Source organism: Balaenoptera ricei, chromosome 4 (genome assembly GCF_028023285.1).
Source record: "Balaenoptera ricei isolate mBalRic1 chromosome 4, mBalRic1.hap2, whole genome shotgun sequence".
NCBI lineage: Eukaryota > Metazoa > Chordata > Mammalia > Artiodactyla > Balaenopteridae > Balaenoptera > Balaenoptera ricei.
In genome coordinates, this window is record NC_082642.1 from 149,117,355 (window position 1) to 149,134,488 (window position 17,134).

A 17,134-nucleotide genomic window follows, 5' to 3' on the forward strand; every position below is an offset into this window, starting at 1 on the left:
GCTACATCACCCTCACAGGCCAGGAAGGCACTGCGATGCAGAGCCCCCAGGGAGGCTGGCCTCAGACGTCCCTGGCACTCGGGCCCCGCAGGCGACCGGACCCTCACCGCCAGCCGGGAGTGAGGTCTCCCTTCCTCACAGGCTCCAGCGGCCGCCGAGGCACACGTCTCTCCACACAGGGGCCTCCCGCCCCATCTACGCGAGGACCGAGGCCAGACAGAGGAGGACACGTCAAACACTTTGCCCCCTCAAAGGGAAAGGACGCTCGGCGCGCCTCACCTTTGAATCCCTCTTGGTCACCAGCGTGTACAAGGTCTTTTTATTCAAATCGAAATGGCTGCAGACGTCCCTGGCAGCCTCGGGACCCTGGGTCACCATGGCGGCCATCAGGTTCAGGCAGGCTCGAGCCATCCTGTTCAGAGACAAGAAGGAAACCAGGTGTGTCAGGACAGCAGAAACACAAAGCCACCCCCCGAGAAGCAGCTGCACACTCGGCTGTGTGGTCTGCTACCCCCAAACCAGAAAACGGAAGGAAGGAGACATGCAGACACGCTCTTTCTTTAAAAAAAAACCCTCAGGAAATCTTCAAAGAAAGCTAAAAATCTGAGTTTGAGTAGGATCCAAGAACACAAAAGGCAAGGTCAGAAGAAGATGGCCGTGTCTGTGGCCAGTAAATGGTCATGTATCTGGGCCCACACCACCCCTGCCTTTGCAGGGCACGAGGAACACTTCTGCACGGTGGGCGTCTCCAAATGCGAGCTCCTGGCTGCCTTCCCATCCTGCAGTTACCCAAAATTCACGGTTACTGAGCACCTACTACATACTAGGCACCGTTTAGGTGCTGGGAGGATGGCGTTTTACAGGACGGTCAAGGCCTCCACCTGCAGGTACCCTGAATTCTAGGGGAGGGAGACAGCGAGTCAAGACGTCGATACGGATATTATGTCACACGTATAGCTGTGGATGCGGCGGCCAGAGAGGGCCTCCCTGAGATGACACCTCTGCAAAGCCCTGAAGGCGGAGAGGGAGGGTGCCCGTGAGGACCTCGGGGAAGAGCTGTCGGGACAAAAGGACAGGCAGCTTGAAGGAGGTCTGAAGCGTTCCCAAGACAGCAGGGAGAGCAGCAGGGCGGGAGGAGAGGGACACCTGGTGGCAGAGGATTCGGTGAGGGGCCGGTCAACAGGAGGGGCAGAGCCACAGTCTTGACGGCCTCGGAAACTGCTCCGCTCTGTTTGTGAGTGGAGGAAAGGTCAAGTGCACTTGTGGAGCGCTGAAGGCAGACCAAGCCCAAGGCTAGTCCTGCCACGGAAAGGCGGGCAACTTACCTGTAACCCGAAGCATACAGGGACTCACAGATGAGCTTCATGTGGTTATTCATTAGCTTTTTCACGATGTTGGTTCCCACCACACGAAAATGGGAAAGGTCACTGGCTGTCCGCAATAATATGGCCTCGAAAACTTGAAATATTAAAAGCATCTGCAAAGACAGAACTGAAATGCTTACTAACCATCTCCTTTCTTTTCCTCTTCTACATGTTCTCCTCTAGTCTTAGCCACAGCCACCTGCAGGTTTAAAACCTTCAACTTGCAGGATGACGCCTACCCAGATCCCAAGCCAAACACAGGGATCTGCCAGGCCCCAGGCTCTGGAATTAGTCTTGTCCCAATAGTCTAGCTAAATAGACATAAGCTTGCTTACAATTAAACCAAATGATATTAAAAGAGAAATTTCTGCTATCGATTCAGCCTCACTGCTTTGGCGATATTCAGGTCTACAGCCTTACGGCAATAATCCTGAGATTTCAACAGGTTCATAAATATCCTAAATTTTGAACCTCTTTGGAACCAGAAAACAACAGTCAACTCAATATATGTCTGTACCTGTGACACACAGTCTTTACCTATTTCCCTTTTGTTAAAGCAAACCATGGTGAGACTAAGTGGATTTAGATTAAGAATCTATGATCTTTCCTTCTGGTATTATTCACCAATAACAAGTTACTATTTTCCACTAAAATGCTTTCAAAGGTTATAATGCAAAAATGAACGTATCCCTACAGCACAGGCACAGAGCATCATTTTCTGTAGAAAGCTGGTAATGTCTTGGAAATTTATATCACATTTCTCTTCATCAAGCTTAACACAACAGTAGCATTAACTTTTTCTTCTCTCCATCAGGCCAGGTAAGAAATAGCATACTTCACTTTCAGGGTGCTTCTCCCCACTCAGGAGCTGGAAAATCTCTGCACACTCAACAGAAATCTTTATGTACCCCTCCACGACATCATACACATCTTCTCGTGGCAGCTTCTTGGCCGCAGAAACAAAGGCTTCCAAGGCTGAAATGAGAGTTACGATCAAATGTGAACGAGGACAGTCTAGAAACAATCTCAGCCGCTACTGCAACAGAGGGAGATTTCAGCAGGAACATCCAGGTGACTGGAAGTGCCACTTACTGAGATGGAGAACAGAGTAGCAGGGAGGAGATGGGGAGACCAAGAGTTAGGACACGGTCTTTCCTCCATCACCACTAAGTCATAGGCAACATCTTTCAAGGGCACTGGTTTAGAGCAGAACGCTTCCTGATGCAGGTATCCTCCCCGATGTTGATACTCACCCACTCCTGAGCACCCTCTGGGTCTTTATCAATCTAACCCTGCTCTCCCCTCCTACCCACCCCTCCCCCACTACCATGAAGGGACTATAATGGATAAAGAAAATGTGGTCTATCTATACCTATATACAGAAATGTATACAACAGAATATTATGCAGCCTCTAAAAAAGAAGGAAACTCTGCCTTTTGAGACAACATGTATGGACCTTGAGGGCATTAAGTGAAATAAGTCAGACAGGGAAAGACGAATACTGTTATGTTCTCACTTATATGTGGAATCTAAAAAAGCCAAACTCATAGAAACAGAGAGTAGAATGGAGGTTGCCAGGGACCGGCGGATGGGTAAAATGAGGAGATGTTGGTCAAAGGGTATAAACTTATAGCAATAAGATGCATAAGTTCCAAGGAATCTAATGTACAGCATTGTGACTATAGTTAACAATACTGTATCATATACTTCAAAGTTATTAAGAGAGCAGATCTTAAATGCTGTCACCCCAAAAACGTGGTAATTATATGAGGGGATGGAAGTGTTGACTAACCTTATTTGGGTAATGATTTCACGCTATACATGTATATCAAATCACCGCATTGTACACCTGAAACTTACATATGCTATATGTTAATAATATCTCAATAAAGCTGGAAAAACAAAACACAACAGAAAAAAAACCTTCCCTAACACCTGGATGAAAACAAAACCCCCTAACATTGATCAGATCCACCTCTCTGATGGGTCCAGTGAGGTGATCCTACCACAGAAAGTTACAAGAACATATCAAAAGGGAGGGAGAACCCGAGACCAGATTCAAACACAAATCCAACAGAGCCTCACACAAGGGATTCACACTTTCACCCACTGCCTTCAGCCCTGCCACACCTCCCAACTCCTTCATCTGCACCCAGCGCCTGTCAACCCTGGTTTCCTTCTGAAATCAGTTCAAATGCAGCTCCCAAAAGTACAGAGCTCTGGGCAAAACCACGAACGTGTCTAAGGTTACAATCCTTCAAATAATTAAACATGCTCTTTCTTCCACCAGAAAGTTTCCTATCCCTGTCCTTTAGAGGACTTGTGCTGGAACAGTCTGTACGTGATTTTACGGATTGATATCTGCCTTCCCACTTGATTATTCATAAGCTTCACGATGGCAGGGCCCACGTGATTCTTACTCACCATTTTACCTCTACCCTAGCAAATAACAAGCCCTTGTAAATAATGAACAAATGAATGTATGAAATGTATAATTCTGAGCTACAGTAGGTATCATCTTCCTAGCACTGGCTAGAAGTTGCAGGTACCAAACGTTTAAAAACAAAATCTGTGGACGACAAACTGGAAACTGAGGATATTCTGGCCATTAACTTAATAATTTTTCAGTTGACAGAAACACTGTCACTGTTTCATTTTGACACACTGCCAGTGTTTCCACATACTAGCATATTCAATTGTGTTTTGTCCTTGTAACCTAAATACTTTCTAATGGATTACAAGGAGTTGTGACGGGTGGTCACACTTTTCAAAAAGTGAAATTATAGAATCTGCTTCATATCAGTCACTAGTCTAATCCGGGTCAACTGACAAGTCCTGTGGTGGCTTCATGTGATAGCTTATTACCTCTTATCGGGTCAGTGTGAGCGTTGGAGAATCAGAGCTACGGAAAACAGAGCTGACAGCCACGGTAGTAGCAAACCTGCTCACTGAACAGCCCCGAGCTGACTCACAGGCAGGACTCGACAAATAATTTGTGGCGTGAACGAGTAGTACAGTTATTCACTTTCCTAGCGGTTGCAGTAAAGAATTTTAGAGCTTGCTGAGGGATGCTGCCCAGGAGAGGGAAGCATACAGTCGCAGGGAACTGTCACAATCAAGCAAGTCGGGGCCCTGGACTCGAAAGCACCCGGGTCTCGGTTTCCCGACTGCAAATCGGGAGACCGGGCTCTGCAGAAAGGAGCGGCTGTGTCTGCACACGGAGGCCCCACCCAGACCGAAGCCGGGAGACAGCCTCGCACGCTCGCACTCTCTCCTCCGAGCCCCACACTCACCCGGCCCAGCGCCCTGCGGGTCCCTCAGCTGAGCCTTGAAGCGCACGCCCGTGAGCTCTTCGGTGCGGGCCCGCTTGGCTGCGCCCGCTGGGGGAGCCGAGCCGTCCGGGCCGCCCGGGGCCTTCCTCTTGGGGGCCCCCATGGCCGGGAGGGCGGGGGCGCGCCGGGATCCACACAGCCGGGGGCCTGACAACAGGACACGCGCGGACAACCGACGCGTGTCTCAGGCCCACACGTGGGCTGAAAAGGGCGGGGCTGGCGGAAGAGGCAGGACCTCCGGAGGGAGGTCGGCGGAAGGGGCGGGACCTGTGAGAAGGGCGGTCCGACGGGAAGCAGGTAGTGAAGGTGCGGGAACCCGGCGTCCTGGGTTCCCTTTTGGTGCTAATGGTCCAGCTGGCTTGCTGGCGGCCCGGGGCAAGCCGACACTCCACGACAGCCCCGCTCGGCCGCGGCGGGGAGAGGCCCATCGGCGGCCTTCTCGAGCGTTCTTGGAAGGAAGAACCCCCAGGTCCTTCGCTCCCGGAGGGCCCGAGCCTAGACGCGTGGTAGCAGCACAGTCAGATCAGTTCTTGACCTGAGGGCGCTCTGATGAAGCCTCTTGAACTTGATTGACATGCAGCGGGATTCGATGCTTTGCCTATTCGAGGCCCTGCGGGTTGGCCGGGAGGGTGGATGCCCCTGGCTAAATGCCAGGCGGGCTTCTGCGGGGAGGTCCTTGGTCAGACACCCGGTCCGAAGTCGTGTGGATTCCCCTAACCCTGACCCCTAGCGTATCTCACATCTCGGACCAAGACCAGCTTGTTTGGTGGGATGTCGCCCCAGACTGACCTCCACTTCCCCCAAACTAATGGGAGGAGGGGCAACCTTCCGGCCGTGCAGGGTGGGAGGAAAGGATCAAATGAAGTAACGTCTGTGAAAATCCTTCATGGACAGCACATCGGCCTCCACATCTAAGCCACCGTCATTAAAATGGAGACAGCAAAGCCAGCTGTCCTGAGCGGAGAAAATGATGCAATGCAAGAAAAACTGCTCTGACGGGAAAAAAGTACTGTGTGTTTTTGTAAGATGTTATTAATTGACTTGAGAGTCACATTAAATGTTCTGAAATAAAATGGAGGCATAAATAAATAAGTAAAAACAGGCTAGTGCATTTTTTAATACAACTTCATCAATACTTGGTTATGTGTTCAAATAAATCATGAACCATTAGATGAGTAATTTGGTGATTGCAGGAATTGTCTGTCAGCTTGTCCTTTAGTTTCAGGAAGTACCCTCCTGTGTTCTGTAAGCAGATCTGTAGTGAGCATCTGAGACCATGGATTTTTTGTGGCCTGTTGGAGTTTCAGAGTCTCTTATAGAAAAAGTCTATGGGGTTGACCCTGAGTCCCTCACCTGACAGGACTGTTGTGCCTGTGGAAATGTCTACCTTGTAGGCAGGTCAGAGGGAGTGGCCTGAAAAGATCTGAGCTCTTGGAGCGGTACTAAGAGAAAGGGATATGCCCAAAATGGCTGTAAAGGGCAATACTCTTGTTAGCAAAGACAGACTTAATTCTGACTAATTGTCCACACGGGTTCTCTTCTGTGGTTAATTGCCAACCACCAGGTTTGTTTTCAACCAGGGTGGACCTGACCAAAGAGACAGCAGGGAGAGGTAGGAAACAGTCAAAAACTATTCAGTTTCTGCCTGTGTGGCCTTGGGCAAACAAAGACAGAGTGGGAGAACTTGGCAGTACTACCCAGCTGATAAGTGGTGGACCACTCACCCCGTGTGTCCTAACCCCAATTTAAAAACAAAGAAACGGGACTTCCACGGTGGCGAAGTGGTTAAGAATCCGCCTGCCAATGCAGGGTACACGGGTTTGAGCCCGGGAAGATCCCACATGCCGTGGAGCAACTAAGCCTGTGCACCGCAACTACTGAACGCATGCACCTAGAGCCCGTGCTCTGCAACAAGAGAAGCCACCACGATGAGAAGCCTGTGCACCACAATGAAGAGTAGCCCCTGCTCGCTGCAACTAGAGAAAGCCCACGTGCAGCAACGAAGACCCAACGCAGTCAAAAAAATAAAATAAGTGTCTATATAAATGAATACAGAGACCTGGGTCTTGAGCTTGGTTAATGTCAATCTATCCTAAAAGGCAAGTTGACTAAGTATGCTGTCAAAAAGCCTCAGGATGCAGGTTTTCAAATCTACAAGCTTATGAACTGGCCCCTGGACTGTGGTGAATTAGCCAAGGGAAGAGTCCAGCCTCTAATAGCCAACCAGTTCATCTCCACTGGCCATATTTCTCATTCACATCTGGCACATGTTAAGTGAGTGTGTTTATTTATTCCCATTTCAATCTTACAAGGTTAAGTTCAAGTTCTGGAAATGGGTAAAAGGAGAAGCTCAATCAAAGACCATACCAAGTTCATATTAAAGCATGTTTATCATGGACTCTCAGGATGTGAGAATGATATATTGCTGTACACAAGCTGACAGTTTACACTGCATTATTTCATCTGGTTAAATGCTTGTTAATGCAATCACATTATAGAGAGGAGAGGTATGGAATTCCTTTCTCTATTCTGATACAAGTTTTAGTCTCTTTAGTGATGAATGTTTTAGTATGACACTTACCCGAGTTCAAAACTGTTCCATTATCTGCTTATTTAGCAGTGGGAAGAATGAAACATTCTCTCAAAAACAGTCACTGTGAACTCCAGTGAAAGACAGTGTCCATAGGCTAGAAGAGATAAGTAAACCTACAGCAATATTTACTGTGTGCATTGCATTATACAACCAGCCATAATAGATTCCAAAAAGTATTACATGGTAGACTTACCCTCAAGAGATTTACAGTATCACTGGGATGATAAGTATCATTGTGATAACCTGATAAGTTCAATCACAATAAAGAATTTAACCAAGAACCCAAGATGATATGAGATGCTACAAGGCCATGTAATAATTATCAAATGAATTATTTGAGCAATAAATACATCACATTAGTATGATCCAGGCTAGGTTGTTGTGAGTTTCTTACCGAAATGATAGTAAATCAAAGAAAACGGAAGCATCATATTTGTCTTTTTTTTCTCCTCTGAGACAAAATTGAAGAAGAGCAGAAAATGTTCCCCTCTTGTCCAATATGGAACTAGCCAAAGTGTGAGGCCAGTCGATAAAAATCATAACATAGATGATGCTTGTCTTCTTAAATTTCCCCAAGTCCACTCTCTGCTCACCTCCCCACACATCCACACACAGCACCTTCTCGCTGCCCCCATCTTCCCAAAGCCCCAGTTGTTGCAGCTTTCCCAGAACTTATATCCCGGGACAATGCTTCCTCCAGAATTATTCATTTTTCTGCCTCCCTCCCTATGCTAAGTCCCCCTTCTTCCCCACACTTTCTCCTTAACCTGTTTCCTTACGAAAGCTGTTTTAAGCTAGCTATCAGAAAATAGAGAAATTTGGTGAATTTACCATAAGGTGTTGGAGAATAATATCAACTTGCAGCCAACCCATGAATATTTTTACACTTTAAAAGAGGGCATTTGGAGATCACAGCTCCCCCAATGAATTTCTAGTAGTTGCATTTTAGTCACTGTGACATTGAATGGGAACTGGAGTGGGGGTACGAACAGGCAGGTCACGGGCCAGGAGGCAAAGAGCTTCTGAACATTCTGCGTGAATCTGCCTGTGAATTCCAGACATTATCCCATATTTTATAGTTGGGGGGGGGTATGCCCCTGTGTTTAAAAATATACTTTCAAATCCATTCGGGAAGTATGCACTCATCCTACTAGGACAATTCCCATAAGAGTCATATCCACAAAAAATATGTATTGTGTTGAAGACCAGGGTCTCAGATCAGACTGCTCAAAAATACTAGGTTATTGAGTTGATGGCCCTAATCTTTGAACAGTGAAATGTAGCAAAATCCATACCCAATTAAGAGATTAAAATATCAATGATAAATTTCAAAGCTATTGTGAAAACTAGTCTAACATCTTAGTCATTGGACAGAAATATGAGAAAATATAGAAAATTTGAATAACAATGTATTCAAATTAATAGCTGGTATGAGAACTTTATGCACACAAACAGAATACATGTTCTTAAATAACAGGGAACAGTCATAAAGATTGACTACCTCCTAGGCCACAAAGGAGGCCCTAATAAATTCCAAAAAAAAAAAAATCAACATCATACAGACCATGTTCTCTGACCATCAGGCAATAAAATTTGACCTTGATAATAAGAGGATAGGTTTTTAAAAATCCCTTAAAGGGCTTCCCTGGTGGCGCAGTGGTTAAGAATCCGCCTGCCAACGCAGGGGACACAGGTTCAAGCCCTGGTCTGAGAAGATCCCACATGCCGCGGAGCGACTAGGCCCGTGAGCCACAACTACTGAGCCTGCGCTCTAGAGCCCGAGAGCCACAACTACTGAACCCACGTGCCATAACTACTGAAGCCCTTGCACCTAGAGCCCGTGCTCCACATCAAGAGAAGCCACCGCAATGAGACGCTCGCGCACCGCAACGAAGAGTAGCCCCCGGACTCGCCACAACTAGAGAAAGCCCGTGTGCAGCAGCGAAGACCCAACACAGTCAAAAAAAGTAATGTAATAAAAAAGCCTGGGAGAGGGAAAACAAAAACAAAAACAAAACTTCTAAATAATCCTTGGGAAGCATTAGGGAAATTATGAAAGACTTGGAATGTAATAAAACAAACACTTTACATTGCTTAGTCTGTGGGACACAGGTCTTAGAGGAAAATTTGTAGCTTTAAGTACATTTATCAGAAAGCAAGAAAGGTTGAAAACAAATGAACTGATAATACATATTCAAATCAAGAAATTGGAAAAAGTACAATAGAATCAACCCAAAGAAGTAAGAAGAAAAAAGTAGCAAAGATAAGGAGAGAACCCAGTTATAAAGAAAATGAGAAAAACAATAAAGAATATTCACAAACCAAAAGCTGATTGTTTTTGTTTTTTAGATTAAGTAAACAAACCTGTGGCAAGATAAATGAGGAAGGAAAAAGAAAAACTGCAAAACAACAAGACACAGGAGTAAAGGGGGAAAACAGTATACAAACATAGATTTTAAATAGTAAATATTTAAATATATTTATAAATGTATTTAGAAACAACTATTCACAAAAACTTTCAAAACAAAAATAAGTTAACAAATTACCCTTCTGGAAAAGGGTGAAAATCCCAAAATTGACACAAAAAACACTAGAAAATTTGGATAGACCAATAATTGTTAAATAAAATGATATGATAACCAAACCTTTCCCAAGGTACAGGTGATTTTCAGGTAAGTTCTTGAAATCTTTTAAGAAACAGATAATCCCTACCTTATTCAGTTTGCTTCATAAAACAAAAAAGAAGGAAAGATTCCCAACATCTTTTATGAGGTTAATATAACCTTAAATACAAAACTAACTATAGATAATACAAAGTAAGAAAATGATGGGCTTATTTCACTTATGGACATAGATGTGTGTAAATAAAATATTAACTAACCTAATCCAACACTGCACTTGAAAAAAAGACATGAAATACAAGGATGGTTTGATGTCATGTCTATGTAATTCACCACATTAATAGATTAAAGGAGAAAAATAAATTATCTCAATAGATGGAAAAATGCATTTGAAAAAATACCTAGTCATGATTTTTTAAATTCTCATAAAACTAGGAATAGAAGGAGCTTCTTTAACTTAATAAAGATTATATGTACCTAAAACCTACAGTAACCATTTTACATAATGGAAAGATTGTAGATGCATTTGAATTATGCCTGGGAACAATAGGAAAGACACAGATGAATTCACACTATGCTGCTGTCTATTAATAGAGGTCCTGGTTAATGAGATAAGGTAAGACAAAGAAACAAGATATGGAAGAATTAGAAGAGACAAAACTGTCATCTACTTATAAAATTCAACAGAAATACAAACTAAATAAAAGTTTAGCCAGGTTGTCAGATATAGGATCACGTCACCAAAATTGGTATCATTACCTCTGCACTAGCAATAACTAATTTAAAAATGTAGCAGAAAACAAGACACCATCACAAAGGAAAAAAAACCTGTAAATTATTTCAGAATTAAACTAAAATGACTGCACAACATCTTTAAGGAGAAAATTGTAAAAGAAGATCTGACTAAATAGACAATAAAATGTTTCAAGGAAGAATGTCTTCACAGTGTATATTTGTTAGTTAATTCTTCCTAAATTAAGCTATAAAACAAATTATTGCCATTCCAGTCAAAATTAAGAAACTCAAAAAAAAATCATGATAAATTTGTGTGGAAAAATAAAGGTCTATGAGTAGCTGAGTCAAAAATACTTCCTTATCATGCATGAAGACATATCTTAAAATTATAATAGTCAAATTAGAATGGTAGTGGTAAAAAAAAAAAAAGACAAATAGAGCGGTGTAACAGAATATAGACTCAAAAACAGACCTGTGTCGTGGAGGTATAGGTTAACAACTCTGAAACTGCTTTTATGCATCCTGGAATTAAACAAACAAGCAAATGGATGGAAAATGGTGGGGGTCAGGTTTCTCACTGTTGAAGAGGGCAGTTACTTATAAACAAGAAGGTAAGGCTAGAATGAACCCTGTGAGGCTGATAAGAGTTGGAGATATCACTGTGATCGCATATTTAACTTAATATAAACAGAGATAGATTGATACAGAAATAAGTATAGATATGTATTATACCTGGGTTTGTACACGTGTATATATTTCCTAGCTCTTTTCACTGACAGAACCTAGAAGCAGTGACACCCCAGTGGCAATGAGCACACCCAGTGCCCACATCTTGATTTCTAATACCATTACCAAATAAAAGGAGCCAGGACTCTTTGGAGAAATGGCAAATTCTAAGGCTGGGACAGAGCACATATTAAACAAGCCCTGAGCATCTTGTAGTACCAGAAAGTAAGAAATGTTTCCCGAAAAATGGAGGATATGTCAAAGGGACACAGGAACCAACTTGAAATAATTCCCAATGGAACAATTTGAGTGACAAAATAATTAACATAGTATTGGATTATAATCCCAGGTATAAAATAAATGTACATGTCTATACAGATATTAAATGATTGTATAAATAAATAAATGGGGAGAAGATCTTCCTTACAAGGTAAGATTCCTTACAAATCTTCTTACAAAAGTAATCCAAGTAATATATGTAGTTACTTCCTGCTCCAAGAGGTGGAGCTTAGATCAAACACTCCCTCCCCACCTCCTCCAGTGTAGGCTTAGTGACCAACTTCCAAAGATTAGAGTATGGAAAAGGAAAATTATAACTTCAGAGTGGAGAAACATGACAAACACTACCTTAACCAAGTGATCAAGGTTAACATCACCAGTGATAAGTGCTGTTGCTATCAGTTACCCTTGACGTGATGTGATGAGAAGGGCATTTCACGTCTATAGCATCCTTCCCCAAACCCATAACCCCAGCCCAATCATGTGAAAGACGTCAGACAAATCTAAATTGAGGGAGTCTAAGAAATACATCACCTGTACTCTTTAAAACTGTCAAGATCATGAAAAACAAGGAAAAACTGGGAAACTGTCAAAGAGCAGATGAGAGTGGGGAGACATAACAACTAAATGCTCTGTGATGCCCTGGACTCGATCCTGGGACAGGAGAAGGACACTAGGGGAAAAGTTGGTAAAATACGAATAAAGTCTGGAGTTTAGTTAATAGCAATGTACCAAAGTTGGTTTCTTAGTTTTAACAAAAGTCCCAAATAAGCATGAAAAATATGGATATTAGATGAAACTGGATGAGGGTGTATGGAATTCCTCTTTTCAACTTTTCTGCAAATCTAGAATTATTCCAAAATTAAAACTTGATTCAAAAGAAAACAAAGACCTTTGCATATACAGGAACTTGACATATGGTAAAGGTAGCACTACTTTTTTCACAACGGGTTTTCCACCAGAACACAGCTGTCATGAAACCCACGGCTGAATCTAAGCCAAAATGGGAAGGAAAAGACTCATATCAACATTGTCATCACTGGACACTTAGATTCAGGCAAGTCTACCATTAATGGCCATCTGATCTACAAATATGGTGGGACTGACCAAAAAACCACCGAAAAATTTGAGAAGGAGGCTGCTGAGATGGGAAAGAGCTCATTCAAGGATACCTGGGTCTTGGACAAAGTGAAAGATGAATGTAAGTGTGGCATCACCATTGATATGTTGTATCACCGTCAATATCTCCCTGTGGAAATTCAAGACCACCAAGTATTATGTGACCATCATTGATGCCACAGGACACAGAGACTTTATCAAAAACATGATCACAGGCACTTCTCAGCCAGACTGTGCTGTCTTCATTGTTGCTGATGGTGTTGGTGAATTTGCAGCAAGTGTTCCAAGAACAAGCAGACCCATGAGTGTGCCCTTCTGGCTTACACACTGGGTGTGAAGCAATTCATTGTTGGTGTTAACAAAAGGGATTCCTACAGCCAGAAAGAGATACAAGGAAATCATTAAGGAAGTCAGCACCTACATTAAGAAAATCGGCTATAACCCTGACACAGTAGCATCTGTGCCAATTCTGGTTGGAATGGTGACAACATGCTGGAGCCATGGAAAGTCATCCATAAAGATGGCAATGCCAGTGGAACCACACCGCTTGAAGCTCTGGATTGCATTCTGCCACCAACTCATCCAACTGACAAACTCATTTGTCTGCCCCTCCAGGACATCTACAAAATTGACGGAATTGATACTGTCCCTGTGGAGCCGGGTGTTCTCAAACCCAGCATGGTGGTCACCTTGGCTGCAGTCAACGTTATAATTGAAGCCAAGTCTGATGAAATGCACCATGAAGCTCTGAGTGAAGCTCTTCCGGGGGATTATGTGGGCTTCAACATCGAAAAGGTGTCTGTCAAAGATATTCACCATGGCAATGTGGGTGGTGTCAGCAAAAATGACCCACCAATGGAAGCAGCTGACTTCCGGACTATCCCAAACCATCCAGGCCAAATCAGTGCTGGCTATGCACCTGTGTGGGATTGTCACCCAGCTCACATTGCTTGCAAATTTGCTGAGCTGAAGGAGGTTGATTGCCGTTCTGAGAAGAAGCCAGAAGATGGCCCCAGATCCTTGAAATCTTGTGAGGCTGCCATGGTTGATATGGTTCCTATAAGCCCATGTGTGTTGAGAGCTTCTCTGATCCCTCTTTGGGTCGTTTACTGTTCTTGACATGAGACACACAGTTGCTATGGATGTCATCAAAACAGTGGCCAAGAAGGCTGCTAGAGCTAGCAAGGTCACCAAGTCTGCCCAGAAAGCTCAGAAGGCTAAATTAATATGATCCCCAATACCTGCCACCCCCATCTTAACCAGTGGTGAAAGAATGATCTCAGCACTGTTTGTCTCAATTGGCCATTTAAACTGGTTAATAATATCAGTGTATCATAAAAGCCTTCAGAAGGAAAGAGAATGTTTGGCTTGTGTGCATGTGTGTGTGTGTGTCAGTTTTAAGTTATTAGTTTTTAAAATCAGCACTTTTTAATGGAAACAACTTGACCAAACATCTGGCACAGAATTTTGAGACCCCTTAAAACAAAGTTTAATGAGAAAAAAGAAAAAAAAAACCCAACAATGGCACCAAAGATCAATGGGAAAAAGATGGTGTGGTGCATTGCAAAGCTCATCCACAAATCCCTCCCAGCCTAGAACGCAAGCCTCTTGGCAATGAGACTTTGCAGTTCCTTCCTCCGGAGGGGGAGATGTTTCTTCACCCATCCAGGAACAGTTTGGATTTAGAGGTCTCAGCAGCCAAGTACCACTGCCACCACAGAGTATTCCTGGCTTGCTAGTTCAAATTATGACAGTTCTGTGCATTTTCATTATTTCCTTTACTTTCTTTGGTCTTTATTATTCAGTTTACTTTTTTTGGTGTTTGTTAACATTTTAACTACATCAACACTGCAATTTTACTTTGCTGCTATTGAAGTAATCCTGGACCACTAATTCCAAATGTAATTATATTTTCAAAGAGGTTTTGTGTGGGGCAAATCACCCCTGAAAGTGCAGAATGGTAGGCAGGTCAACTTGAGCGCTCTGGAGATGAGTAAAGGCTTGGGGCGGTGGTGGGGGGGGGCGGGTTGTGACTGGTGTACACAGGGACCAGCGGACAGCCCTGAGTGAGTTAGGGCAGCAACCCATGGGGGAAGAGCATTCCAAGTAGGAGCTACAGCAAATGCAAAGGCACTGAGGGGACTTCCCTGGTGGTCCAGTGGTTAAGAATGCCCCTTCCAATGCAGAGGACAAGGGTTCGATCCCTGGTCGGGTAACTAAGATCCCAAAGATCCCAAGATCCCAAAGATCCCACACGCCACAGGGCAACTAAACCCGAGCCGCAACTACTGAGCCCCGGCTCTCTGGAGCCTGTGCACCACAACTAGAGAGACGCCCACATGCTGCAACGAAAAGATCCGCATGGCTACAGCTAAGACCTAACGCAACCAAATAAATAAATATATATATATGTATATATATATATATATATATATATATATATATATATATATATATATATATATATATATATATATTTAATGCAAAGGCACTGAGGTAGCAAGGTAATCAGAGAGGTCAGGAAACAGCAAAAGGGCCATTTTGTCTGCAAGGGAGGGAGGGCCAGAGTGGTAAAAATGAGGTCAGTTGGAGAGTCAGCCAGACACAGTTTATGCAGTTCTTGTTGACAAAGTAAGGTCTTCATAATATTTGGATTGTCTAGATTTGCAGTTCCCAAACTGGGCACCAAACTGCCCAGAGTACCGCAAGAAACTCACATACTGGAAGATTTTTATAAGTTGAGGGAAATACAGCAATTCCTGACATCTATTGCAAACCATGAAGTCGAGGTAGTTCATAATTTCAGCATTAGATTGTGCTACTTTTCTTTTTTTTTTTTTCTGCCTCTGCAGTCACATTGTGTTCTCTTTTTTAATTTTTTTTTTTTTTTAAAGAAGATCTTTTTTTTTTTTTTTTTTTAAATTTATGGCTGTGTTGGGTCTTCGTTTCTGTGCCAGGGCTTTCTCTAGTTGCGGCAAGTGTGGGCCACTCTTCATCACGGTGCGCGGGCCTCTCACTATCGCGGCCTCTCTTGTTGCGGAGCACAGGCTCCAGACGCACAGGCTCAGTAATTGTGGCTCACGGGCCCAGTTGCTCTGCGGCATGTGGGATCTTCCCAGACCAGGGCTCGAACCCGTGTGCCCTGCATTGGCAGGCAGATTCTCAACTACTGCACCACCAGGGAAGCCCCTTTTTTAATTTTTATTTATTTATTTACTTATTTTTGGCTGCGTTGGGTCTTCGATGCTGCATGCGGGCTTTCTCTAGTTGCGGCGAGTGGGGGCTACTCTTTGCTGCAGTGTGCGGGCTTCTCATTGCGGTGGCTTCTCTTGTTGCGGAGCACGGTCTCTAGGTGCAAGGGCTTCAGTAGCTGTGGCACATGGACTCCGTATTTGTGGCTCGCGGGCTCTACAGCGCGTTCTCAGTAGTTGTGGCACACGGGCTTAGCTGCTCCGCGGCATGTGGCATCTTCCCGGACCAGGGATCAAACCCATGTCCCCCTGCATTGGCAGGCGGATTCTTAACCACTGTGCCACCAGGGAAGTCCCTGTGCTACTTTTCTTTCTTTCTTTTTCTTTTCTTCTTCTTCTTCTTTTTTTTTTTGTGCTATTTTTCTATCAAAGATGTCAGAGCTTCACAAAGCTGGGATTTCAGTGGTTACTGTAATAAAAAGTAAGTACCAAGAAAAATCTACATGAAACAGAAAATAAGGGTGGCAGTGTCCAATCTGATTTCAAGGTTGGAGACATAGCGATGTGCCTAATGGGAGTGCATACCCCCTTAGTAAAGAATTGCGGTTATTTAAGAATAAAATAAAAAATATTTTTTCTTTTACATAATATACATTTCCCCCAAATAGCTACTTAATTAATTGTTAGAACATAAATACTTGCTAAGTTGTTTGGATCTAGCTATTTAATAAATTTTTAACAGTTCAATAATTTTTTTTGGCCTAGGGGCCCTGCACAAAATCACTGGGACAATAAGGGCACCATGAACTGAGAAAGTCTGGGAACCTCTGCTCTATACCCTTAAATGGAATTCACTTTCATTGGTTCTGAATTCCTGTTAATGGACTTTAATTTGTTTTTTTTTTGTTTGTTTTTTGTTTTTGGTAGCGTTAAGCTTCCCCTTGGGAATGATCATTTAAATTAAAATTTTCTTTTTTTTGTTTACCCATGTTTATAGCTGTATCATTCACAATAGCCAAGGCGTGGACGCAACCCAAGTGTCCATCCAAAGATAAATGGATAAACAAAATGTGGTGTATACATGCAATGGAATATTATCCAGCCTTAAAAAGGAAGGAAATTCTGTGACATGCTACAACATGGATGAAACTTGAAGACATCAGGCTCCGTGAA

The 17,134-nt window shown here is 43.5% G+C and overlaps 1 protein-coding gene and 1 pseudogene across 3 annotated transcripts in view; one reads left to right on the plus strand and one right to left on the minus strand.

Moving 5' to 3' along the window:
- Positions 1 to 4,900, minus strand: part of URB1 (URB1 ribosome biogenesis homolog) — a 65,795-nt gene extending 60,895 nt beyond the window's left edge. For all 3 annotated transcript variants that reach the window (XM_059921440.1, XM_059921439.1, XM_059921441.1), the window contains exons 1-4: positions 4,659 to 4,900; positions 2,200 to 2,339; positions 1,326 to 1,477; positions 280 to 412 (exon numbers count right to left, since the gene is read on the minus strand). In XM_059921440.1, coding sequence (XP_059777423.1) covers positions 280 to 412; positions 1,326 to 1,477; positions 2,200 to 2,339; positions 4,659 to 4,800 — 567 coding nt within the window. In that variant the 5' untranslated portion in view covers positions 4,801 to 4,900. The remainder of the gene's footprint in view (positions 1 to 279; positions 413 to 1,325; positions 1,478 to 2,199; positions 2,340 to 4,658) is intronic.
- A 7,668-nt stretch (positions 4,901 to 12,568) lies between these two features.
- LOC132364453 (elongation factor 1-alpha 1-like) lies at positions 12,569 to 14,001 on the plus strand (annotated as a pseudogene).
- The last annotated feature ends 3,133 nt before the right edge of the window (positions 14,002 to 17,134 follow it).